The sequence below is a fragment of the Botrytis byssoidea genome, assembly GCF_014898295.1.
Source record: "Botrytis byssoidea strain MUCL 94 chromosome Unknown BBYS_008, whole genome shotgun sequence".
NCBI classification, from domain to species: Eukaryota; Fungi; Ascomycota; class Leotiomycetes; order Helotiales; family Sclerotiniaceae; genus Botrytis; species Botrytis byssoidea.
In genome coordinates, this window is record NW_024065849.1 from 1034872 (window position 1) to 1059446 (window position 24575).

A 24575-nucleotide genomic window follows, 5' to 3' on the forward strand; every position below is an offset into this window, starting at 1 on the left:
GAAAGAATACTCGCTTCGCGATATTACATCCTCACCTATTCATCGCTACCGACCCCCTAACTAATAACAGAACAAGAGACGAAAAAGAAATTGCCTTCTCCTCATTACATGTGTACTCATCCCAACCTTACTACTCCTTTCCTTTACATTGCGCAAATTACCCCCACAGCCACCGCTAATACCAGACCTAGACTCAGACTGCACATCACCGGAGTCGCGTTCGATGTGGTTACCTCGATTGGTCCTGTCGTCTGCGCCGCCGTGCTATCCTTAGTGGCAGTACTACTTCCAAACACTGATTCCCCAGCCTTAGAACTTGTACTACTTGGCGATGTTGATTCCCAGTTATTGACGCCGGTACTACTTGCCCATGACGAGTCCCAATTGTCCGTCCCGGTACTGCTCGCCCATGAGAAATCCCATTTTCCAGCACCGGTAGTACTCGTCCAGGACGACCCCCAATCATCAAACTTTGTACTACTCGCCCATGTTGACTCCCAAGTACTAGCCGGTGTTGCCGTCGTACCACCTACTACTCCAACAGATGTAGTCTTCCAAGCAGTGGCAGTGGTTAAGATACTCTCGAGACTGTACACACTATCTAGTATGCTTACAGCATTATCGACATAGGACTTTGCGTCTGGAGACAGTGAGGTGTACCAATCCGGCTTATTGGTACCGGAAAGTTGTTCGTCTAGCTGCGAAACCCCCGTTGGAGAGTATCCAAGGGTTGAGGCCGAGGTGGGAATGTTGGAAAGCTCGGAGGCAAGGGATGAAGGGATATCGAGGGCAGTGGAGAGAGATGAGAGACTGGAGACTATTACAGAGCTGCATTGGGATATGAGTGTCAGTTGGAGGCTTTTTGACGGAGGTAAAAGAAGAGGAATTCAGAAGGGCAAAATATTGACGTGGAATCATGGAAAACTTACACTATAGCCGCCTGACTTGCATCCAATGCAACGTCCGGTACACCAGCCTGGTTTGGATCAAATGAATAATCGGCGACAGCATCTTTATTATCATCCGATGGATAATTCGCAAGCACCACAGTGCGAAGACTAGCCACCATTACCAAAATATGGATATGCATACTTGCAATTCTGAGCGATACGCTACCGCTTCAATATAAGGGACCTTGCTAGAGGTAAGGTATTTAGAAAGTGATTTTTTGGATCCGAAAAACTGTTGGAATTTGCGAGTGAAAGACTAAGAACTTCAGAAATAAATGAAAGGATAACACGAAATTATATGCACATAAAGATTCAGATTCTGTTATATAATTACAGATATTTTGGATAGCTCATCACAAGCTGCATTAACCACGTTTGCTTCCCACGTTACGTACCCCGCCGTGCCGGGCAGAGTTTCCCGTTAAATAATCATTGTTTCGGCTTGATCAATATGCATCCTCAATCTGAAAGAACCAGAAACTCATCCAAGCCTCAAATGTTTTTGAAAGTCGTCGTAATGAGAGACTCTTGGTTTAAGACACGGTTCGGCAGCAATCACTATAACTTGATGTATTGAGGTTCAAATGCGCATAACTTGATATGCGAAGAGAATTAGTCTACATGCATCGTTAAAGACACAGAAATCTCACTTTGGCAACAAGGCCGTCAACGCCGTAACACTAGCATGAACTTTGTTCCCCTTATTTTCTCCTCGCTTCATTTAGTTCGTAAAAACAATAGTAGATGCCCCAGTTTTCAACATCTTCTGTAATCTGCGTATTCAACATCCCAAGACTTTCGAGCAAATCTACGCTTGGTAATCTAGCCTGGTCAATTAATGCGATAGATTACTTATATCCATACCCCGTTCCCACCCAATCAGGCACATGGGCTACTCTGTCGAACAGCCTTTCAAGAGAACGGAGCTCCGCTTGACGCCTCACTGCAACTTTCGGTACTTGACATGTTCCCCCACACTATACGTAATCTAGTAGCACAAACATTACGTGTGTTTGCACCACCACCCCAGATTCACAATATCTTCACGGAGCGATCATAGTCAGGCTAGAGCGAAGATCTGGATCTATTCGACAGCTTGCCACATTTTGGTGACGATTTCTATTCATTCGGCGTTTTTTGTTTCGTATCCGCTTACAGTTTGATAGAATGAGTATCATGGGGTAGTCCGTAAGCTGACGCAGAAGTCTGCCGAAATTTCTATTGATATCTTTTGCGGTTTTGTTTTCCCCATCTATGATCAAAATCTATTGGAAACATCTTTCGATGAGGCTGTAAAGGTTAGTATAGCACAGAGTTCACGCTTACAAAACGGTACGTTTCACTTCTACATCTACAAAGTCAACAAAGTCAATCTACAGTGATTCAGAAAGAATGTAACACAATTAGTACCCCGCGCACCTTGTAAGTATGTTGAATGTTCACCAGAATTGATTCCGATTGATCTTATTCGCAAACATTCAGTTACAACCCTCCAAGTTTTGGAACATCATACATAATCCGAAAGCTAAACGTTGACTAATTTTGCAACAGAACTGTCAAGTCAGAACAGTATCATGCCACAATGATTTCTTTTAAAACAAGAGGTCAATCAGAAATAGCCAAGAAGGGGTAGTTCCCATTGATAACTATTATCTCAGTTGATTAAGTTTCAATACAACCTCATAAACACTGAACTGGGAAACCTCATGGTGATATAATCGTATCATTTTATTGGATTCCGCATCAGATTATGTTTTTTCCATAATGCCCATGTCGATATCATAGCTCTAGGATGAAATTCCACTGGTAGCTCGCTGTGGTTTATCCATTTCAAACTTTTATTCGATATCTGGTTTATATCAGGAAAATTCGATCACATTTTCGTTTCGATTCTTAACAAAGCCTTTCTTTATATGTTCTGAATGCAAGTATAATTGCTGTCTGCCAGTTTGATTTATATCAAGGAAGCTTCATGAACACTTGAAGCAGGCATAATGACTGGAAGCGTAGCTTCTCCGATGTGGATGGTAGAGATAGTGGGTACAAAAGTTAATGACTAAAGAGAAGATGGCCAAGCAAGGGGCAAGAATATCAGTGATTGAATTCAAAGTACTGAAAAAAGATATAAAAGCGTTAGCTACAGAAAGTCACGCGATCAGGAGTCTTCTCACCCACACCAGAATGATGATGGATTTGTTTGCTCTTCGTGTGGTTCCTACCTTGTCACATGTAATAATACGAGGGAAACTTAAAGACGACGAGATATTACGGTGCTGTCATATGTTGCATGGGCCAAATGGAATAGGACAGGAGCTAAAATTCCCCTTTCCAACAAAATACATTTTTACATTAGCGCCCAGGCTCTAATTTATCTTAATCTTCAGCTAAATCCTGCATTTGGGTCTGTGATGCGAGGATCGGTCTGCGTTCCCAATTCTTTTACGTATGGCGGTCTAGATAGGTCGTGTAAAACAGTCGGCTATAGACGACCATCGGTTGACTCGGGCTGGATTGGACAAGATATTCCCTCGTGGTTGAAGGGTTTGGGTCTATTGTTTGCCAGATTATTTGGCGGATTGAATCGCTTTGCTATTTTTAGATATTTGATTGTGAACTGATTGGATTGATTTGATTGATGTGATCTTACAGGTTCGAAATCCAAACTGAAGACTTCCAAACCTAGATTTTAATCCCCAGTATTCACGTCAGATTTGCAGCCTCAAGTTTCAAGCTCAGAACCCGAAGCTATATCATCTCATTCGAGCAGGAATTTTTTTTAATTCCAAACTCCTTGAAAATGTATCTATAGATGCCTAATTATAATTCTTGAGAATAGCCTTCCGTTCCTTCATGGGCCGGGCCATAGGTCTGGCCTTGAAGGGAAAATATGTAAGGGAACGAAACGCATCATTAGCGAGGATCATTCTAGCTGCCTTGTAGGTAGCCGAATTTCAGCTTTTTGTGATTTCCAACACATCTCTTGGGCTCTATCAAAATATAAAACTATAAATATCTACATTGAGCAGCTCTACACCAATATACATACTCATACATTCTCCAATATTAGCTCAAACCATCTACAACTCATTTATTGTTCTTAAGCAAAATCACATCATAAATTTCAGATAAATTCGATAAAAATGCCAGCATCCGATTCAAAAATTAGTACTGGACAGAAAGATAGTTCTGATAAAGGCTCTACCACAGCACCTAGAAAGACTCCAAAAAGACAAAAGACTATGTCTGGCAAGGGTAATCAAGCCACAACAGAAAATTTTATACCCGGAACACCTCGAACCGCTTCCCCAAAGTCATATTATCGAAAGCCCAAGGACAACTGAAAAAGGAAAATGAACAGAAGAATCCAGACTATAACCAAACTTAGAGCAAATCTCGTCACTTGACGCGACTCTTGATAATCATCTGAAGGCAAGCGGTTTTATCAACAACTTTTGAATTGAAAACCCAACCTGGGCAGACCTGATTCTTTGGAACAAAGCAAGCAAAGTGTTCTAGTTGATGATCATATGGTTTGGTTAACACAATTGAAATTAACGGAGAAGAATTCTCACCATGGATCGAACTCTTCGGGAGGAGAAATTCTGCATGTAAGAAAAATGGAGTTGGTTCGCTAGCACTCTTTCCTTGTTAGGAAAGCCTTTGAAGTAAATTAGTGAGATAGAGAATCAAAAACACTCCAACACCTATGATCTTGGCTATGAGCTTTACTAAGGCGTTTCTATTCCTTGAAATTTTGCTACATCTCATGTTGATTGATGTTACAGGAGTGAGCCGGTAACTTACACACATCCATATTCTATTTGATTGCTTTGTTTTCTAATTAGCCATTGTCAGTCACCATTTTATGTAGACGACATAGTTGAATTGTGTGTATTTGGAAACAATATAGTATCTCTATCTGCGCAGTCTTCATTTTCATAAAGTCACCTGGGACAATCAATATCATCCTTTGCAAAACACCATAGTCACACTTTTTTGAAAGAGAATTTCCTGGCTGAGAGGGACGAAACGAGAAAAATATGATAGCGGAGGTATACATTGACAACACACAGTAACACGGAACGAAGCGCTATCATTTGTGGAAGTTCTATATGAGATGAGTGCTGAACCACGTTTCATACACGACTAGTCATTCCGATGATGATATCTACGATGACTGAAACAATAATTGCAAGTGAAGACAAAGAAGTGAAGGGGGAGCCAGAATACAGTGGATTTAGAAATTTTTGACAAGACAATTTGCAATGGAAATAATGATACAAAATGGCATTGACAGGAGTAAGGTTTGACAACACTGGAGTTCAAACAATTAAGGAGAGGAACCAAAAACCGTCAAGTATACAAGCGCGGCCAAGGAACAAATTGCCATAACACAGATCGTGAGCAGCGATGTGTCTAAAGTCGTGACAAGACTCAAAAGAGCGATAATTCTCCTTTGCCTATAAGCAAGTCCTGGTATTGAACATAATATACACCTCCTAGCAGCTTCCACACTTGCATAGACACACCATTACCCGGCCTCTAATTGATCCATTCCAGAATATCGAGATCCCTAGAAGAAAACTAGGATCTCCTTGAAATTAATCAATAAATCCGGCAATATCTGTTCCCTTATATGACGCCCGGTACTCCCTCTTTTTGAACTATCAGAAATGAACTAAACACTGGTTCCAGAAATGGTATGATCGCCTGCAATTAGACTAATCATATTTCCAATACTTTATCCTCTCAAGAATCGTTACGCAACTGCAAATGAGACACATAGGTACGAAAGTCAACGATAAATTTAAGAACGACGAATGAAATATTGATAATATGACAACGACATCGAAATCGAAACAGGAAGGTGGGTGACAGCGAAAACTTTGGACGAGATCAAGTGAAGACTGGACCCAAGAACCACTTTGCTTCTGTCAAGGAAGAGCAAAGCAACATATAAATCTCATGAAGTGGAAGTGGGCGTCACACCCCTAGACATTACTTTCCAGAGCATTATATTCTTTACTTGGAGCAGAAATGAATCTTTCGAGGTTTTATAACCACCGTGTAAAATAACATGCGCCTGCGTCAACGAAGCAAACTCTGCAATCACCTTATTTCCTGGATGCGTTATAGTTACGAGGTAAATATGCCAGCTTCTCTGAACCAATTCAATTCAAGCATCAGCGATTCTCCATTACTTCCTCCTCTTCAATTTTCTTCGTTGGCGCTTGGGGTCCTACGCTACAACACAGTATTCAACTGATATAAGAATCGCGAATACTTTGACCAAATAAGCAAGATAGAAATATAAAAGCCGTCCGATCCCCCATAACCTAAGCTCCAGTTATCATGAAAAATCCTAGAGATATGGTCAAAATTATGATTCCAATGGGAACAAGAAGAGGCACATATAGTTGAATTGCCAATTGTTGAGCACGAGGTATATGATCTGATAGCTAGTTTGTTTATTATTGACTGAAATTAATGGTGCGACGATGAATCCTGGATGAATGACAGCGGTTGAGCGATGGCAACTATGAGGGCTATGAGATGCTATGAGGCGACATTAAATGCGAATATAACAGACAACAACGCCGACTGAAATAACCAAGCTTTAATTTGATCAAAGAACTGCTTCCGAAAGGTAGAACTAGACCAAAGAGTATCGTGTGCTGTCACTAGTGCTATGCTTTTCTCACTCGGGAAATAAATGCTAGTCTAGCATCTTAATTCCCTCTTTCTTAACCTGTAGATTTTTGACTTCCCCATTCCATAAACAATTCTCACAAGATTCACAGAAAAAAGTTCGTGTAAACTAAACCATAAGCCGATAATTAGACAAGCAAAATAGCCTCTAACCCGTCATTAATCACCGACGATCGAAACTAGCAATACCTATATGACAGCGGCATCCTCTTCAATTTCGTCAGAAAAGTTTCAATTTGTTTAGTAAAAAAGACTGGGGTTCCACTGTATCCTATTTTCGTATCAAGGATGGGAGATGAATGATGAAGCGATGAATAACAATCATGTCAAGATATATGACGGATAGATATGTGAGAGTAGTGATGATAAAATGAGAGTGACTTTGGAGTAATTTGGAGGTAAAAGCAGAACTATCTGAGGGGAGCAAACTCATACAGGTGAGATATTAATTTAACATTTCTGCAAAGTTTGCGTGTACTTGTCTGATATCCTACACGTTGAACTTTGCGATTCAATTTGAGAATTCGATTCAACACTTACAATTAAAACTAAAAGTTTCTTATGAACCATCAACGATCTAATCTCCACTCAGCACCCTCCACTACTACCTCCACTGCCCACCCACACATCACGCCTGATCGTCGACCCACCAGTGCCACATTCTGGAACCACACTTGTTCTATTCCTCGTCTCATAAATCGGAGCTTGGCCGCAATTTTGTTCTCTCACATAAACATAACTGACTGGCTCTCCAGCCGTCAATTGCGCATCCACATACCAAATAGGGTTATCCGTTGTATACATCCCTGCATTCATAGGTAATGCAATATTCAAATTCCATGCTCCCAGATCCGTCGTATTGCCAACGATGTAAAGGTTTTCGCCATAATATGTTGTGGCATTAACATAGAATCGCACTGGATATTGACATGTTGCTGTTACATTTGGAGCACCTGCTGCGATGGCTGGGATGTACACTCCTTGAGAAGACGAGGATGCGCAATTTGGAGGTGGAACTGATGCCGCCGCACTTCCCCAACTGGCAGGATATCGACCGGAACGTCTTTGAGCCATGGTTACAAATGCTGCGTAACTCCATGTTAGATCATTGGCAGAGGTAGGGGCTCCTGTGTTGCGATCGAATTGTTCGGCTAAAGATCCATTACTGGGTGTATATTTCTGAGCAATTGCGACGAAAGAGTCGGCATATGTTGTTACGGCATTTAGTATTTTACTAAACTCGCTGTCCCTGTTTGTGTAACTCTTAAGTTTGATGGACGGATAAAGATCGTGGAAGAAACTAATGGATGTTGAATCGACGGTAAGTTTTTTGTGATTTCTCCATTGCGCAACAGCATCGTAGAGAAATTCCGCAGCAGCAGTGGTAAGTAAGTACCTGCGGAAGTTAGCCTTGAAAGTTATGAGCCGCAGGGGGTGGAAGGAAGTACCATGGGTTTCCTCCTTGATAGACATCTTCTGCATATCTTCCAACTGCGATACCTGAGTTGTTTTTAATACCAGCATTGATACCATAAATTCGAAAGCTATTCACAACTGCTCTGAAATTGGACAACGCTCTGCTACTACAAGGTTGTAAATTTGGACTATCACAGGATCCATCAATATCGAAGATAGAAATCGGTCCAAGGATAGAGGCTCCGTCTAGCCCTGTTCTTCCGTTATCGACATTAACATTTGAGATAATATATTCTCCGTTCCAAAAACTTTGATTGAGGAAACATAGAGTTTCTAATGCATTAAGATATCCTGGAGATTCAACACCGAGTTTATTGGCCAGATTTCCGGCTTCAACAAATGCACGGTGTTGGTTTTGTAAGGTAAAAAAGCTAGATCCCAGAACTTCTTCCCATAAATCATATCCAGTTTCGTTCCAGTATTCGCCAATATATGATAAATCATTTGCGATGATAGGCCATATGACCAGCTTGGCTCTTTGAAGCTGACTATGGTTAATTAACCAATTGCTATAAGCCATCAGAGCGATAGCACGAAGAGCTGGACCATCGCGTTGAGGTCTACCCCATGCTGAGGCACGTTAATGGGTGCCAAAAATTACTTTGAAGATTACATACCACCATTGAATCGAGTACCATCAACCTCGTATTTTGGTTCACCAAGTCCTAGACCATTGGGGAGGAAAGTGCCAGAAGGATTCGTTACAGTTTGGAGGATGGCTTGAGCTTTAACGTATTTTTCAATTTGAGGTTGGAGTGCACGATTGCCAAAAATGAATTCATCAACAAGCATTTTCAATGTCAACGCAGAATCTCTAGTCCAGGTATAGAAGTCTGGAATCAATTAGCATGAGTCGCCTGGGAAACCCAACAGTAGTCTGTCTTACAATCAGGATTAGTCTTAGAAGGACTCGCAATGACATAATTGCCTGCTCCTGAAGCTTTCGACCCATCTGGTCCAATGTTGTTTAGAACACCCTGTAGGGCAATCTTTCTCTCGGAAGCAATGAAGGAATCGAGATTACTGTAACTTGCAGTTGCATCTCTTGGTGAAGTTGCCGTTGCTTGGATACATAGCAAATATAAAACCGTAACGATAGAAGATAACAGCATCTTGGACATTGTCAACAGTTTACTTAAATCGAGAAAAGAGGTGGAAGATGCGGTTAAAACAAAACAACATGCGGCAACATGAGCACTTATTGATACTTTCTTGTACTTGTCTGTACCTTTCCGTCTCATGTCACGAATATCGTGATTGGGCAAACTAACCTCCACGTTCATTTACTCCATGTACTCCAGATGGAAGGAGCGAGATGACGGCCCGATTATCTTGCGGGGTTACAAGCGGGGAAGGTGCATAGGTACATGAAAGCCAAGTATTTTGACATGTGAGGTTGAATATCAGGGGTTCTGTAATATCGTGCCGCTGTCTTTTACCTAACATTGCTGCGGGAGAATAGGCATCTCAGCTAGGACGGAGATTAATACATTCGCGAGTCGAATGCTACTGGTACGCTCTTGCGACAACATCTATTGCCAATACCAAGGCAAAGTTGAGGAGCTGAGTTCCAAGAATCTTCATACATTAGCTTTCTTGAGATTCCGGATACACTTTGCCCAGAATGCCCAGAATGTATGTTTGATAAAAGAGAAGAGAATAATTATCTGCTGCATAAAACGGCTATCGGAAATCGGAAATTAGAAGGACTCACATGATACTCTCGTGATTTGAGGGAAAAAAGGTCATTTGTTGCATGTCTTAATTCAGTACCGCCGCAGAAAGGTTGGTGGGTGAGTTTCTTCGCTTATGTAATCTCCCGCTATTATCATCAGACCGTTGAGTGAGGAATTCATCATCCATCACAAGTTTTGCGACTTGAACTAGGTAACTCACACGGTCTTTCTGAGCCCTGGATCTGAATAAAATAAGAATAGATAGTTCTCTTTCATGACAAAATGGCTGAAGCACATCCATTGGGTTAAATTCAGAGAAAAGTGCTTTATTCTCACACTCAGCATCTTAGCTTCTGTCAGCCAAAGAGGTGGATACAACTATGGGTAGAAGTATATGGGAAGAAGTATCATCATATCCAATGAATGGGTCATATTCCTGTGTATGTAAGGGTTGTGGCTTCCAACGGCCTCCTCAGAACGAACAGCAAGCACGTCATTGGATTTGGGTTAAGCTGCGGAGTCTATCTCCATCAGTTGATCATTTGGGCGAGCGAGATAGCATAGGCTATCTTACTATGTAGGCTTGAAGTCTCAATCAGAACTTCCCAGATTTAGACCTCTGATCCTCGCCTGCTATCCTAGTATAAACACCGTATACCAAAGTAAGTACTCCCGAGTGTTCCGCCATTGACGGGGGAAGATATATAGATGCTTACCTGCCAGTAGTGAGTTAATTCTATCTTACAATTCGACTTCTCGACATTCAATTCATTGTCATTTAAGGGTTTTATTTGTCAATTTTATGAGACTATTGTTAGATTCTGTATGGGCTCTATCACATCTTACATGGCTCGAACCCTTAATTTCCCCGTGCAAGATCGATTCATTCTTCCTGCAGGTACACTTGAAAGAGTTATGATTCTACCTGCGTGCCATGCTTACCGCCAAGCATTCTCTACATGGTGACGAAATGCTCAAAGGGCTTTTGTATACAGCCACTGAGAAGGTCCTATACTTTGGATCTTATGATTATTTGTAGATGCAATGCTTTCAATACTCTCCAAAAGAGTATAAAAGCTAAATCCAGCAGTATGGTACCCATCATCTAGTGCAATTTTGAATTCGACGTTCACGGTCGATGTTCTTCCGATCACACAGTTGCGTTTGGACTGAACTAGCTAACTGGTCTCAAAAGATATTACTTGGAGATGACCACCACCTGGGCAAGCTTCAATCGTCGTCTCTTATTACTAGACGAATTAAATCCATCATGGATAGTCAATGATAACATCGAGATGACAATGGCAATAAATGCGATACCATCTAGTCTGATAAGACTACATATATTATTTGAACTTCTCTACTCGTCTAATGGCCACACTTCTTGTCACTGAAATTTCACGTTGTCTCACACTACTCGTTTTCATTTTCATGCCATTCGATACATAGTTATTCAAAATAAATCTTGATAGGTACGTATACAGCGCAAGTGTGTTCAACCAGGTTCATTTGAAGGTTCTTTATCAAAGGATCAAGGTCCGTTCTGTTGATCCGCAGTAGTTGAAAAGGCGTATCGCAGCATTCTCTCTGCTGTTACGTGAATGTAAGCCCCTTATGCCTTGAATGATGAAGCAGGACTAACTTGGATGTATCGTTTGGGCCTGATATCAGCGTCCAAGCCAACATTCTCTCTTCAAAGTTTATTGCTCTCCCCTTCTTTTCTTGATGTTCGAAGAGCGAGTGTACATATAAAGAGAGAGAAGCGTCCTGCAATCCGGAGTCCCCATTCAATATGCACGAAACATATTTACTTTCGCGTGCTACTCGCTTGTAGAATTGACGCAGTCCGTAATAGCAACATTTCCATATACAGATGCTTTCCACTCTACTCCGGTCAGTGTAGACAATAGTATACTACAGTGAAACTGTGGCGCGTATTAGCATATTGATATTGCAGCTAATACATATAGAAAGGAGGCTATACCACTCTCATACATATTTATATATCTAGAGAATACTAACAATATACTGAAATACTAGAATTCAATATAAAATATATATTCCTATTCAAATTAGATAATAAAATTCCATTCCTTATTTCAAATTGAATAGAAATCCCTTATTTCTAGTCTAATTTAAATAGGAATGTATATTTTATATTGGATTCCAGTATTTCAGTATATTGTTAATAGTATTAAATAACTAAATGATATTGAATACTTTCAGTGGTATTGAATTCTATACTATATATGTACATATTTCGAAAAAACTCGATACGCACCACTAAACTAACCCGTATACGAAATACGGGAAATACTATTGCCTACACTGACTCCGGTGGTATCATTGCTCTTTGTAAAAATGAATATAAGAGGCTCATAAAGACAAGCACCCGAAGATTCTGTTGTCAATTGCGTGGGTACGATAGAATTTGCATTTGGCGATAAAATATTAATTAACGACAACAAATGAGGAGGACGGCATTCAAGAAAAGGTGACCTATCTACTATCTAGTGAATCGAATGACCACTTCAAAGATTCTTGGCTATCCTTCCTCAATTGTTTTCACGAACCACAGTAAAGCTTCAATGATGATGGGGCGCTGAAATACATAAAAATGTCTTTCGTATTCTCTTTCTTATATAATCGATGCCACACTGAACTCTTGAGCTAACCAAGCACTTTAGATGTATATCTGACTGTGCTTTAAAACAACTCCCCACTCTGAATTTTGGGATGAGATTGATTCAAAGTGCCAGAGTATCCGCAATAGCATTCGCATTTCCATTAGATCTGCAACAAGACTCTGCAGTAGCGTTGTCTTCATGACCTTGATTGGCAAATTCACTGGGATAGAAGCTTTTGTTGCGCATCTTAAGTAACCCCGACGGTATTTTGACCTCGATCCCGAGGATATAGAAGTGTCAAAATATTTCGAAGTATGCAACAAAACTCGATTTTACCATTGCTTCAATTGATATTTATTTATTACTTGTTCTGTTTGGCCGCATTCACTTGATAATCAATTGTGCTATGATGTGAATGTGGCGTGAATCCAGGGATGGTTCAGCATTTATTCGTTTCTAGTGAAACTAAGCATACAATTGTGTACTCATGCAGTCAGATGGTCTAGCAATTTAAAGTAACGTCAATAAGCCCTCTTTCCAGAAATATTGACAACACGTAGTCAGTAAATCCAAAGTACGTTGGTGGGGTGGAAGTTCGACAGTCCAAGTATGATCGCATAGTCTGTTGGTACCAACTGTTATACATCCAAGCACTGTATATCATCTCACAACCCTCGGTTCTACGACCATTTTCCATTTCCTACTCCCAAGAAACCAAGAAATAATGGCCACAATCCTGTTCAACGAAGGCCACCCGGGTCCAAAATACGCCCAAGATGCCCCAACCAAAAAACAGCTTCTACACAACATCATCGACGGCATAGCCCGAACACGACCCAATGCACTCTAGGCCGTAATTCCCGTCTCATTCACCAGCTACTCTGAAGGTTTTCGAAAAGTCACATATTCCGCGCTTGCAAATACCGTGAATGGTATTGCGTGGTGGTTAACCGATCAGCTTGGTTCTGGATTCGGAAAGGATTTCCCAACTATTTGTTACATGGGTTGGAATGACCTGATATATGTGACTATGGTCTTAGGAGCCGTGAAAGCTGGCTATAAAGTATGTATCTTTCATGATATTTGTGTGTAAATATATTGATGTGTGATTCACAGATACTTCTGGTCTCGCTTTATAACAGTAATGAGGGAAACATCGGCCTATTCAACGCATTAGACTGCCAAGTTTTAACAACTACAGATCCTGTTCCACTAGGAGTGCCCGTATTACTTGAAAGCATGCCCAAACTACGCACCATTACCGTTCCAAATGTCAACGAGCTGTTAGATAACAGTTACCAACATTTTCCCTTCATCAAAACTTTCAATGAGGCGAAGAGTGAACCTCTAGTCTGTCTCCACACATCCGGAACGACCGGTCTACCAAAACCTGTTATCTATCCTCACGACTTTGTATCGACATATATGAGAATTGCGCAATTGGCTTCTTCTGAGGGATTTGAATCGAGAGAGAAAGAGTACCAAGGCACACGAGTTTTTATGAATCTTCCGCCATTTCATGCAAGTATATCTATTTTATTCAACTACCTGTTTGAGGTTATGTAAGGCTCCCGAGGTCGACAGAGCACTAACAGCAGGATAGGTATCAAGCATAAACGCACTATCCGAATCACTAGCTAATCAAAACATCGTCATATTCCCTCTACCAATGGAACGAGTTACCGCCTCATCGCTAGTCGAGATTATGAAGCACACGCCAGTAGACGCACTATGTGCACCTCCATGGATGGTGCACGAGATCGCAACCAATCCCAAAATCTTAGAAGAATTGGTTTCTCGTAAACTCGACGCTATCTGGTATGGCGGCGGCGATTTACCCCAACAATTCGGCGATATCATAACCTCTGAATTCAAATTCTGGAATTCGAACGGATCTACGGAAACATCCCCATTTCCAAATATCTACAAGTCAGGAGAATGGCCGGCAGAAGATTGGAAATACCAATGTACTCATCCTGCTGCAGGGTTGGAATATCGAGTTTTCTCAGATGATGACCAGCTTTATGAAGCAGTTATCGTACAAAATTCCGATACTGGGTTTGAACAACCAGTGTTCAAGCATTATCCGGATTTGAAGGAGTATTCTACCAAGGATTCATTCTCTCCTCATCCCACAAAGGAAGGTTTATGGACATACCGTGGGCGTACTGACGACATGATTTTGGTGGTCGTGGATAACGTGGCAACTCGTCCATTCAATCCACAATATATAGAACATGCAGTGACAGACCATTCGATGTCAAGGATGCAGTTATGGTTCCCGCTGGGAACTTTTTCAACGAGAGATTTGCAACAAAAACCGCCCTTCTTGTTGATCTGAAAGACAGCGTTGATGCGACGGCGCTTGGCTACAGAGAAAGGCTGATCGAAGAAATTTGGATTATTGTTAATGGTATCAATGAGAAATACCGAGAGGAAGCTTGGGTGCGGAAGGAATGCATCATTATTGCCAACCCACAGAAATCCCTTCCCAGAAACCCAAAAGGTTCTATTCAGCGGGCTGGAGCTATGAAATTGTATGCACAGGAGCTAGAGAGTCTCTGAGTAGTATAGAACATTGACTGGTGAAAGAATTTAAGTTTTAGCTGGGGATTCTCACGAGAAATTGAGAGTCGAGAAAGTGATGAGGTAAATTCGAGTGAAAAGGGAGGATCAAGGAGGAGCAACGAACGGTAAAGGCACTACCTTTCCTATCTTGCTTCCTCCAAGGGCAGCTGCATTGAGTGTGCTATTTCGTAGGGAAGATTTGTGTCCCAGCTTAAATTCAATAAAAGATCGTGCTCCTGGAAGATGACTTTTAGGATCCGTTGTGGCCGATCCACTTAATTGTGATTCTAAAATGGTATGATTCGTGCCTAAACGCCTGGGTATTGTCCCTTCCTCCATCCTCTGCCCCGAAATTTTAAATTAAATAAAAATTAATTCATTATTCATCATCGCCAAAATCGTCAAAAACATCTCCTGCTTCCCCATTACCTCTCTTATCGAACCAACCTCCAAAATCAAGCTTCATCAGCAATCTGTCTACTCTGCCAACCTTAGCTGGGACGTATGCACCTTCCTCTCCCAAGACTAACTCTTCATATCCACTGTCCCAGCCATTTTTATCTTGATCTATGTCTCGTAGAGTTTTGACTAGTTCTTCGATTGCGTCCTTTACACGTGTTGCAATTGTTCCAAGTTGTTCTTTGATATCTTGCTCCTCTTTGTGAAAGTCAGAGAATGCATCTACCACTCCTTCATCAGCCTCGAGATCAAGAGATTGCCAAACAGAGTGGATACGGTGGACAAGAGCGACTAGATGATCAATTTGTTGGAGTAGATAATATAGTGGATCCGTAAATGTTGAAGTGGTTAAAAGGAGATTGGATGCGAGAGCGGTGAGGTATCTCCTATGTGCATCTGCAAGTGTTTGAGGATCATGATTGTGACTAGCATTCCTCGACGTTGATTGATTGGCAGCCTGTAACCAGATATCTTCATCTTCATCATGGGATCTTGATGCACGCGTTTCTCCTGTAAGCCAAGCTGTGAAGCCTAACCAAGTTCCTTGTACGACTTCGCCTTGAAGGTATGCTTCCGTCTCGCCTAAGAAGAAGACTGCAGCGCTACCCGTTGCCCATACGCTGCGCATAGTATGGGAGCGCTCTTTAGCTCTAGCTCGAAGTGTAAGAACCTTTTGTCGCCCAAGAGTCGAACTACCCAAAGGTGGACCTGGAGGAGCAGGATGATCGCGACGTAACGACGTTATCTTCCAAAGATTAGTGAGCCGTAGATGGGCCCTGTGAACTGCTAAAAGATAAGCATTAATGCTGGAATACATCTGGGTATCAGATGGAGTAAGGAACAGATCTAATGGTGAAGGAATGTGAAGTGTAAGGGCCACGGGAACGGAAAGTAAGAGGTTTCGGAAAGGGGTGGAAACAATTAGAGAAGATTGCGAAGCTCTCAAGTTGGCTTTTCCTGGCGTATTCGAATTCACTTTCATAATATTCAATTGAACAAGGTCTCTTGCCAGTTCAAGCAAATCGTCATCATCTTCTTCATCATTTTGACCCTTTTGTGCGCCCATTGCAGCCCAGGTCCTAGCAAGGACTGCAGTGACTTCCCCTTCCTTAACGACGATGTTGCCCAGGCCATCCTTTTTCTCATAGCCTAAAGTGTCAGACCTTCTCCATCTTGAACGGATCTTTTCATCAGCCTCAAATATCAACGCTATGGCAAATTCTCCTCTGCCAAGCAGAAAGAACTCCCGTAATAAAGTCAAGGCCTCAATTACTTTGCTTAAGGGTAGCAACTTCTGTAAAGTAGTTTGAGATAGGGAAAGACGTATAGCGGCTATGACTCGTGCGAAATTGGCGCCATTTATTGGGAATTTTATTGTTGATAACTGTCGCAAATGAGATGATAATAGGTCAAGCTCCGGGGAGGACGTAGATGAGATGCCCTTGACTCGAATATGATTCAAGGACCGTCCAATGAAAAGAAGCGATGATGCAGTAGAATCTGACACGAACGCCGGTAACAACTCTTTAACGTTGATGTAATCCTATGATCCGACCAGTCAGTTGTTCGTCTCCCATAGTTGTGAAGCATGGAAACATACATGTGAATCGTCTTCTTGTACAAAAAAGTCACCTCGTCCAAAACTTGGTAACCGCCCATATAGAATCCAGGCCGATACCTGCTTCAGCCAAGCTGTCTGCGCAACCTTCACCAGACTCAATGCCGCCTCTTCTATGTCCGCATATCCTGTTTGTATAGCATTGCATAACCTATCAATGACCATTGCCCCACTGCACTTCTTTCCGCCAACGTCTTGCATCATGAAGTCCACAATCTCCAAGAACCATTCCATTCGCCTCGTCCAGCCAGAGAACTTCTCCACGATAAATGTCAACGGCACAATATTGTATGCACCAACACTCCCAGCATCTTTGCGCAAGATACCATTCTCGACCTCAAGCACCTTGCGTTGAAAGCTTGCAAGATGTACGGAGCTTATAGATGTAGCGACAGCTTGGCAGATACTCGAAGAGTGCTTCGAGGATATAGTATTTGTGTGCGCGAGGAGCTTGCAGTGAAGATCACTCAAATGGGCGACAGAGGAGAGGAGGGACTTTTCGGAGGGGGATAGGATGGAGGATGAGGATGTGTTATCGGCAGTGAGGAGCGGAGAAGGATGTCCCGAGAGGGAGAGGAGTATTTCGTGGAGCATCTTGTCTGAGGATTAGATCTTTTTCACAATCAGCAAACTCAGAAATCCCAGTCCAGTGGAGTGTAGTGGTTCCTCATACTGGCTTTTCTTTTTACCCGCGAGCCAATCTACCAAGTCGTAATATAACAATAGAATAGTACCCAATAACTCAAAACGGCACATTTGATTCACAGCATGTTCATTCTCTAGGGCGCATCAGCCAGACATGACATGCGTACCGACTGAGCTGTGGTTCATTGAGGTCATAAATTTCCCTAGGATCGCGTTGCAGGCGCGATGCGGGGACGCGGAAGCTTGGAGCACTACCTGGTAGTTCCAACCCACCACCTCACTTCAATCATAATTTTATTCAACGACTGTGTTTTCATATTTACGTGAAACTCACCGAATCAGATGGAGGACTTGCTTGAATCGATACCAGTTTTCCGCCTCAATCAGAGACTCTGCTTATCACGCCGATCCTCGGGTTCTGCAAGTGCGTCGTCCAGCTGTTCTTGTTACCAATCAAATGAATACTGTCAAAACCAAATAGGGGTTTGTTAGATCGCATAGAGGTAGCAAACACTGATGTGTCTGGGAAAGAATTGTGATCCTAAATAGTATCATCCACTATCCACTATACACTGCTGTCATGTCATGTGTTGGTCTATTCGGATAATACTATGCAGACAATGTGAGAATGCACAAAACCCTTCCCTCCCACCGCCTCTTCTCCTGCCCCCACACTGTCACAACACTGAGCCATCCGGAGAAGGGATTAGAGATACGCTTATGAGAGAGGATATTCGAGATATGAAACAAAGCTGGGTTCTGAAAGGTGGCTACCGCTACGCGGCGGAGTAGACGTGTAGATGGTGCAGCAGAAGCGAAATCTTTTACTTTTTATACTTTCATTGACAGGATTCCATCCCTTTAAAAGTTACCACTGACTTTTGTGACTCCTGATTCTCTTATACAATCTAAAGATCAAGATATCTGAAAACATTTTACTTTATACGTATCGAACTCTACCACCAGATATGACTACTTTTCGAGACATCGCTGCTTGGGCCCAGACTCTCGCAGAAATTGCGGCTGCCCCCACTGAAGCCACGAGGAATAGTCCTCCGCTCGCGCAAGCACTTTCTTCCCTTCAAAACATTGGATTCCAAGATATTGGCGGTGCCGTGGAGGCTTTCAAGAAACACGGTACCGCACTCAAAGATTCGATGGAAGCAACCTATGCACAGGTGCCTCCAGAAATTCGGAATAAAGTGGAGAAGGTGCATGGTCGCCTCGTGGATGCAATTTCCTCCCCAGAAGATATGGAATTCCAAGAACGCGCCGCCGAGTGGACTATTGGTGTTGTTGACGCTTTCAAGAAACACGGCATTGCACTCAGGAGAACTGCACAAGCAACCTATGCAGATTTCCCTCCTGAATTTCGTGATGAGGTCGAGAAGGCGCGTGCAAAAGTCTATCAAGTTGAATGGAACAAACTAGCGGTGGACATCCAAATTTGGATTAAGGCACATCCATATCAAACAGCATTTTATGTTGTGAATGGAATCGTATTTTTCGCTCCAGCTGCATCTAGTGGTCCGATTCTTTGGGTCTTAGGATTTTCGGGCAAAGGTCCAAGGGCTGGTAAGTAGGCAGTCCCCAAATAGTTATGGCGCTAACTTTCTGAATAGCTTCATTTGCATCGATATTACAGAGAAAATATGGCACGGTCAGTGCGAAGGACATTTATGACCATGCTCAAAGTGCTGTCATGGGAGGTTATGGAGCTACTGCTGTAGACCTGGTAACAAAACTTTTTGTTGCTGCAAGTAGTCTTTTTGGTGAGATGTGGGGATCGCGGAATACAAGTAGGAAATTTACTTCGAAGCTGTGAATTTATACTCGAAGTCGATAGTATCGTTAGTACCAAAGTTTCAATCTCACGCTGCTATTTGGACATTGCAGGTTTCATGGGCCAATTCCCGCTCTCCTGAACCTTTTTCCCCCCCTTGAAATATATCCCAAGACGTTATTTATCTTAACCACCATAAACGACTGAGGAAGACGTATTGATCATAATTTTCAAAATTGAGAAACCTGAATAGTCTTAGTAACTGCTGGCGTTGAGATAAGGTTTCTGGCGGTTATTCTGCTGAGACCCAGATTATCAACCAATGAGACCTTTTGGCTACTTACGATCTTGGGGAAGAACAAGACTACCTAGTCAGTATATGCTATCGCAAATAGGGATACAAAAATGCAAACACTCTTCAACGTTTTATATCTGATCAGATAATAATCAGTTCAGATTATAAGCTGAACGAACATATTCAAACTATTTAATCTTTGATATGTCCTATGTCAATCCACATTCAAACACAGTATATCATTTCACTCTATCGAGATCTCAGGATCTTCCAGTGTGTAACTCTAATTTAGTGATTGGTTGTGGAGATCATCTAATCGTGAACGCGCATAAGGCTAGAAACAGGACGAAGTAACCTTACTTTTTCTTGTGTTTGACGCCATGAAACATTCGCTTGCACATTTGATTCTTTGTTTATCCAGCTTCGTTTGATTCAAGAAAACACGTCTAGACCAGTTCGTATGAACTATCTTTTTCTGGCTTAAATCTTTACACCTACTACGATCATGGTACTGCTCTCCAAATTCATGACCTGGCTTCTCGTAGCAAGTACGGCTATCTCAACTCAAGCTGGCAATGATAAATGCTCTACCGATCAAGATCTCTCATCTTACGATCTTGTCGAGCTCCAAGCTCTACGCTCAGAATGGACAACTGGTGTCGACATAGCTTTCAAGGAGCATGGCGTTATAATTCAAGAGCCTACAGACGCGGAACTTGCATTGATTCCGGAAACCTTTCGAAAGGAGGCAAAAGAAGAGCATGCTAAATGATACAAAATTGAGTGGGAGCATCTGCCAAACAGACTTAAGAACTGGATTTTGGAACATCCCTGGCAAACGGCCTTCCATATTGTAAATGGAGTAGTTCTCTTTACGCCAGCTGGAGCAAGTGGGTTAGTCCTCAGGGCACTAGGCTTCACTTCAAGAGGACCACAAGCTGGCAAGTGAGAAAGATGACTATGAAATTACTTGAACCTAATTCTTGATAGCATCCTTTGCATCGTTTCTGCAAAGTAAAATCGGTTTGGTGGCGGCAAAGAGTTGGTTCGCACTGTTTCAAAGCGCGCCCATGGGTGGTTGGGGATCACCTATTGTGAATACGGCTACACAGTTCGGAGCTCTTGCAAATAGCTTCGTTGCTGCAGCTTGGGAGTGGAGTCATGGGAATAGTACGGCGTAGACTGAACATCTGAGGAGAAGGCAACGCTTTGAAGCATGATGAAAGCAGCTTTGGAAAAGTCGGCAGCAAAAGGTTCTGTCGTGGTCTAGGAAGACAGGCCGCTTGATATTACATATTGAACCTTTCTTTTTCGTTTGTCAGATATGCAGCTGTCTATATCTAAATATGCTAGCTGCTGAATCACGAATAATATCTCACTTCTTGGCCAGCCCAGTAAGAAGGAATTTTGGTAAATTCTGCAAACTCCAGATAGTTTTGAAAATAGCAAAACACAAATAAGAAAAGAAGGTCACCAGCCGCTGAATTTCACGCCACTAGCTCGCTTCTATGGAACACTCTCTCAAAATCTGCCGAGTTCTTTCACCTTCACTTCCGATATAAAATAAATATCATTTTCGAAATAATTGATTCTTTCAAAATTCCCCCAAACTTCAAACCATCTTTTACAAACGCTCAAAAATGTCTCGATTCCTTAAACCTATCGTATTGCTCCTTGTAGCAATCATTTCTATCTCTCTCTACCAAGCCATCAAAAAGTGCAAACAACCCCCTCCAACCCTCTCCGAAATCATCATGTCATACATCCAGGAACACCCATTCAGATGCGCACTCCATGCCATTAACCTACTTACTTTCTTCACCCCCACTACAGCGGGTACCTCATTCCTCTATCAATCAGATTTTGCTCATCTCAGGCCTGGAGCACGTAAGTAAGCCGAAGAGTTCGAAGGCATATTCTGAAGCTGACGTTCTCACAGTATTCATTGCGTCAATATCTCAGAGCATCTTCGGCAACGTCGCTACCAGAAGTTTGTTTGCGTATTTGCAGAGTGCTGCTATGAGTGGGTATGTTCTTGGTGCTTTTAACATAGTGGTACGATCTGTTTCGGGTGTTGGAAGCGTTGTTAGATTTTGCTGGGGAGGAAAATCAGTCCGGGGTAATCATATTAGTGCCTGCGTGCAAGATTTTGTTGGAGATTTATCTCTCTGTGTGTTTTTGGTTTTAGCTGTCTGGGTTCTGATTAAAATCGGAATAATGGGATACAGATTACTTCATGGTGTGATGCATCCTGTTGGTATTCATACTGAGCAGATGTTGGGAGAAGCAGGGGAGTAACAATGATCATTCTTTTTCATCAAATTAGTGTGGCAAGCGCATGGCAAACGTCACTCGACCGATGAAAAAGGAAGTTATTTACTTCTCGGGGAATAAGCAATCATCGCATTTAACCTACATGAGAGACTACATTATATGCATGGACTCGCCGTTCCCTGTGTATATGTTATAACGCGGCTGAACTCGTTTGTAGATGCCTCAGTCCATACACCTAAGGGCTAGTTTGGATGTACAAATCCGCACTGAATTCGCTGAATATTCCATACTTTTTAAAAATAGATTTTGAATTTATATTTGAATATCAAATCACGGATTCTATTGAATAATCTATATTTCAATAAATTTAATATATTTTGAAGTAGGGAGGGAATAAATCATTTTAAAATGATACTAAATAATTCATGTTTTCTAATAAATTTATATAGGAAAATGAAAATGTGGATTGAAAATGAGAATTAGAAAAAACTGATCTTGTTTTTAATTCAACAAATAATCTGTGTTTTTTTAGGCTTTTATAAATCTTTTATTTTATATTTATATAATATTATAGTAATATTAGTGCTTCAAATATCTAAATTTATAGAGTATCTTTATTTTTCTTTAAATTATCTTTAATTTCAATTTAGATTATTTTATATTTTTATTCTCTATATATTAGAATATATATAATTTAATTTAAAAGTAGATTTTTTAATATTCTTTTTATTATATTATTAAATTGTATTATTAATTTAAATTATAATAAATCGCCTTTTTTTTATTCATAATGAGCAATAATGAGATTGATAAAGTTAATCAATTTATTTTTATTTTAATATATAATTTAGTTTCTATTATTAGCTTTTTTTATTTTATTTCAATCTTAAAAAAAAGGATTAGTATTCCTAATAAATTTAAAATATAATCTCTTTTTAATTCTAAATATCCTCAATATTATCAAAAACAATTGTATATATTTCTATACACTTTTCGATTTTTGATTAATTTTTATTACAAAAAAACAAAGTTATAATATTCTCAATATATTTTAATTAATCAAAAACTATATATATTTCTATATATCATAAATCAGTATAAAACTATATATAATATAACCAAAGCTTTTTTTTATTCTAAAAAAATAATTTATAGGTATAAAAAACATTTTATATAAATCTATTTATTAATTTATTCTAATATATTTTAAAATAATTTTATTAAATTTTAAATATTATAATAATATTATATTCATTAATAATAAAATTACTAAATTTAATTACACAAATCACTTTTTTTTAAATAATAGAAGATAAAAAATATTATAAATATTTTATGAATTATCTAAGTATTTTCGATAATATCTTTATTCTAATAATAATATTTTTTAAAGATTAATTCATTTATTTCAATTGTAAGAAATATATTATATAAAATATTCTTATAGTAATTACTTTCAATTTATAATTCTACTATATATTAACTGATTAAAAAGATTCTGCAAATAATTAAAAAATACTTTCAAATATTTTGATTTCAAAAAATTTATAAATTCTAAAAGATTATTATTATCTAAATAATATAGAATATATAAATACTAAATAGATTTTTACTCCATTCAAAAAAATAAAATATTATTTATAAGAATAATTAGAATCTAATAAAATATTCAAAATATCAAAAAAGCTTTTCAATCTTCAATATTCTTTTTTATAAAATAAAATTAAAAGAATTTTTAAAGTATTCAAAATATATTTTTCATTTCTAATATAATAATAAAAATATATATAGTTTATACTTTATATATTCTATATAATTTTATTCAACAAAATAGCTTTAAAGAAAATCTATTCGAAATTTAATTTAATTATATTATTAATTATCTTTCAAGTATTATAAATAATATAATAATGAATTCAAATAATAACAAATTAGATTTTATTTTATTCTAATTTATAAATTATTTTTAATAAAGAGTTGTAGAGACTATATAAAGAAATTATTATAAAATAAAAAGAGTTCAAAAAATATAAAATAAAAAAAGGTAATATCATTTTGAAATAGAATTTGATAAATATATATAATTAGAATAAAAAGTAATTATTAAAGTTTCTTTATTTATTATTATCTTTTATTAAAACTTTTAATATTTCTTCAAATTCTTTTAAAAATTGAAATAAATCTTTTTTCTATTTTATATAATAAAATAGATTCTAAATTTACTTATATTTTATTCTATCTTTAGAAATCCAAAATTTATATTTTTTTGAATTATAACTTTTATTAAAGATCTATTATTCTTTAGATTCAGAAAGTTTAATATTATACTCTTCTTTTAGTTTCAAAATATCAGAATTTCAAAAAATAAGATTTCTTCAAATAATATATTATCAATAATTAAATATTTTATAAAAGAATTTATTAGAATATAAATATATTTTATTAATATATTAATAATTTAAAAGAATAGTAAATAAGAAAAAAAAATAAAAAAA

General features: G+C 39.5%; 7 protein-coding genes across 7 annotated transcripts; 4 read left to right on the forward strand and 3 right to left on the reverse strand.

The window, feature by feature from the left end:
- Positions 1–143: 143 nt before the first annotated feature.
- Positions 144–1090, reverse strand: EAE97_004931 (uncharacterized protein; the record flags this gene model as incomplete). The annotated part of the gene is made up of 2 exons (XM_038875443.1): positions 144–828; positions 930–1090. The coding sequence occupies 2 exons, from the start codon at positions 1088–1090 to the stop codon at positions 144–146; spliced, it is 846 nt and encodes a 281-aa protein (XP_038733800.1).
- A 6157-nt stretch (positions 1091–7247) lies between these two features.
- On the reverse strand, positions 7248–9247 carry EAE97_004932 (uncharacterized protein; the record flags this gene model as incomplete). Its single annotated transcript, XM_038875444.1, has 4 exons — positions 7248–8055; positions 8108–8705; positions 8753–8968; positions 9022–9247. The coding sequence occupies 4 exons, from the start codon at positions 9245–9247 to the stop codon at positions 7248–7250; spliced, it is 1848 nt and encodes a 615-aa protein (XP_038733801.1).
- A 3622-nt stretch (positions 9248–12869) lies between these two features.
- EAE97_004933 (uncharacterized protein) lies at positions 12870–15003 on the forward strand (the record flags this gene model as incomplete). Its single annotated transcript, XM_038875445.1, has 4 exons — positions 12870–13501; positions 13555–13932; positions 14042–14648; positions 14711–15003. The coding sequence occupies exons 1-4, from the start codon at positions 13439–13441 to the stop codon at positions 15001–15003; spliced, it is 1341 nt and encodes a 446-aa protein (XP_038733802.1). The 5' UTR covers positions 12870–13438.
- Positions 15004–15209: 206 nt separating this feature from the next.
- EAE97_004934 (uncharacterized protein) lies at positions 15210–17890 on the reverse strand. Its single transcript, XM_038875446.1, has 3 exons — positions 17757–17890; positions 17066–17695; positions 15210–17008 (listed from the first exon to the last, which is right to left on the reverse strand). Exons 2-3 carry the CDS (start codon positions 17675–17677, stop codon positions 15386–15388), a joined length of 2235 nt encoding a protein of 744 aa, XP_038733803.1. The 5' UTR covers positions 17678–17695; positions 17757–17890; the 3' UTR covers positions 15210–15385.
- Positions 17891–18696: 806 nt separating this feature from the next.
- EAE97_004935 (uncharacterized protein) lies at positions 18697–19553 on the forward strand (the record flags this gene model as incomplete). Its single annotated transcript, XM_038875447.1, has 2 exons — positions 18697–19303; positions 19351–19553. The coding sequence occupies 2 exons, from the start codon at positions 18697–18699 to the stop codon at positions 19551–19553; spliced, it is 810 nt and encodes a 269-aa protein (XP_038733804.1).
- A 758-nt stretch (positions 19554–20311) lies between these two features.
- On the forward strand, positions 20312–20987 carry EAE97_004936 (uncharacterized protein; the record flags this gene model as incomplete). The annotated part of the gene is made up of 3 exons (XM_038875448.1): positions 20312–20491; positions 20591–20696; positions 20797–20987. 3 exons carry the CDS (start codon positions 20312–20314, stop codon positions 20985–20987), a joined length of 477 nt encoding a protein of 158 aa, XP_038733805.1.
- A 459-nt stretch (positions 20988–21446) lies between these two features.
- On the forward strand, positions 21447–22104 carry EAE97_004937 (uncharacterized protein; the record flags this gene model as incomplete). Its single annotated transcript, XM_038875449.1, has 2 exons — positions 21447–21693; positions 21746–22104. The coding sequence occupies 2 exons, from the start codon at positions 21447–21449 to the stop codon at positions 22102–22104; spliced, it is 606 nt and encodes a 201-aa protein (XP_038733806.1).
- Positions 22105–24575: the final 2471 nt, after the last annotated feature.